This window comes from Cyphomyrmex costatus, unplaced genomic scaffold (assembly GCF_001594065.2).
Source record: "Cyphomyrmex costatus isolate MS0001 unplaced genomic scaffold, Ccosl1.0 scaffold17, whole genome shotgun sequence".
NCBI classification, from domain to species: domain Eukaryota; kingdom Metazoa; phylum Arthropoda; class Insecta; order Hymenoptera; family Formicidae; genus Cyphomyrmex; species Cyphomyrmex costatus.
In genome coordinates, this window is record NW_017275715.1 from 117,396 (window position 1) to 119,778 (window position 2,383).

Sequence of the window (2,383 nt, forward strand, 5' to 3'; positions counted from 1 at the left end):
AAAATCGATAGAAAGCTGACTGACGCCAGCGGCGGCGACGTCGGCGGCGGCGGCGGCGGTGGCGTCGTCGTAGTTGAAGTTGCTGCTGGTGGCGGCGGCGGCGGTGATAGTAGTGGTCGTCGTCGTTGTTGTCGTGACGGTGGTGGGCGGTGGGTGTCCGTGTCGCCCACACACATACACACACATACCCCTAGTGGCGTGCCGTTGATGGTGGTGGGCTTCAGCCGGCGAATGTGTGACCGGTAAGGGGTCGCTTCTGTCACTTAACGCTCCGTACGTACGAAGTTATCATCGCACTTTCGCAGCCTCGTCGAAAAGGACACGAAAAGACAATCGCGAAAGTCGACAGTCATCTTCCGGGTGACTGTCTGGAGACTCTCGTAGTCGTCCGCGGATCGTCGTGTGCAATAAGAGAGAGCGGGATTCTTTCGGCACCGCCGGGGGTCGCCTTCACGTGGACGTGAATCGTCATTCGTGGGGAGAAAAGGCGCGAACGAGACCAGCGCGCAGGTACACAACGGTGTAACGGTTCCGTTGACAGTGTGCTGGTGTAGTGATAGTGACAGTGGTAGTGAGCGGTGTGTGAGCGAACCAGGCTCCCCTCCGTGAACGAACGAACAAACTGACACGTGGCGGGGACAGGGGGAAGGAGGAGAAGGAGGAAGAGGATAGAGACGCGGTCGCACCTGGACCAGGAGAGAAACTCGCGGCACGCGACACGAAGAAGCGCGCGAGCGGAACAGCGGTAGTGATATTAGTGGTGGTAGTAGTAATAGTAGTGTAACAAGGTATAGTGTAGAGAGCGGACCAGGTGGCAGCGGTGCCGGTAGTGTGACTCGGAACACCCGGGGTAGGAACCGTTAGGGGAAGGGGGCGGAGTGGAACAAGTCCCCGATAGAGAAGGAAACGGGACGGAAGCGGCGGTGGTGCGGGACAGAGCGGTGCGGCGGTGAAATCGCACCCCCTTCTCGCCACTTCGTCTCTGTATTCTGGATCCGCCTGGTGGAAACTCGCGCTCTCTTTCTCACTCTCTCTCTTTTTTTTCTCACTCTCACTCTCACTCTCGTTCTCTCCTCGTCTCTTCCACCGGGAAGAGCCACCGGTGCTGGGTGCGCTCGCACTCGGGCGCGCGAGCGCAGAGAGCGTGCGCTCTCACTCGCTCAGCACTCGCGCGGTGTCATGGGCGCACGGTGGTCGTTGCGCTACCACCGGGTGCTCCCTATGCCGACCCGGCGTGACGGTGGAGCCTCAGCATCAGCGTCGTCGCCGTCGCCGTCGTCGTTGTTATCGTTGTCGTCGTCGTCGTCGTCGTCGGCGTCGTGGTCGTCGTTGTCGTCCGCTTACGCGCTCTATTCGCGGGGTAGTCGCCGAGATGATCGTACACGTCGTCGTTTCGCAGTCATGCGGTAATCTGTGATCTGAGATCAACGAGGGAGGTCGAGTGATCGTAGCGACCCTCTCGAAACGACAATTATTTATCCGAAAACGTAAACGAAGAGAGAGAGTAGCGAGTGTTCTTCGCGAGAAAAAAAAAATAACGCGCGCACGCGCGCACGCTCTGTGTAGTATTGCGGTACGGTGCGATCTGTGCGGCACGCGGTACGGTCTGTGTCGTGGTCGGCGGCGTACGACAGCGAAGGAGCGAGTGGCAGTGCGCCCACTACCGAACTAGATGTGCGTAAATGGAAGGTATAGGGGACATAGGCGATCATCAATCGCATAGCGAGCAATTACTGGACTCGGTCGATTCCCCGGCGGCGGTGTCTACGCATGGCCGGGGCGGTGGGGGCGGCTCGAATGGGAACTGTGGCGGAGGAGGCGGAGGCGCTGGAGGAGGAGGAGGAGGAAGTGGTAGCGGAGGTGGCAGTAGGGGCATCGTGGTCGGTGGGGGTAGGCATCACAACCACCACCACCACCATCATCATCACCATCACAGCCACCACCACCATCACCACCATCATCAACAGCAGCAGCAGCATCAGCACGAGGTCGTGCAGGAAACGGGGGGTGGTAGGAGCGGCGGAGGCGGCGGCGGTGCCAGTGGTAACGGGGGTGGTAGCGGTGGTGGTGGTGGCGGCAGCAGCAACGGTGGTGGTGGTAACGGAGGAGGTAGCGTCGAGGGTATGTCTTCGTCGGCCTCTCAAAGCCCCGACATCGCGTGCGCGAGCCTACCGCTGGAACTGCTCGCGGCTGGCGCGCTCGGCGTCAAGGAGGAGCGAGACCTCGCCGCCGCGGAGGATCTGTCGTCGTCCCAGGATCCGCCGAGCGTCGGCGGTGGTGGTGGCGGCGGTGATAGTAGTGGCGGCGGCGGTGGCGGCGGTGGTGGCGGCGGCGGTAGCAGCGGCGGAATCGGAGGCAACGGTGGCGGAGGCGGCGGCGGCGG

General features: G+C 61.7%; 1 protein-coding gene across 1 annotated transcript in view; it reads left to right on the forward strand.

Moving 5' to 3' along the window:
- The first annotated feature begins 1,500 nt into the window (after positions 1-1,500).
- The window catches only part of LOC108771899 (hepatocyte nuclear factor 6), a 107,157-nt gene continuing 106,274 nt past the window's right edge, over positions 1,501-2,383 (forward strand). The window contains exon 1 of the mRNA XM_018537306.1: positions 1,501-2,263. Within this exon, the coding sequence (XP_018392808.1) occupies positions 1,683-2,263 (581 nt within the window). The 5' untranslated portion in view covers positions 1,501-1,682. The remainder of the gene's footprint in view (positions 2,264-2,383) is intronic.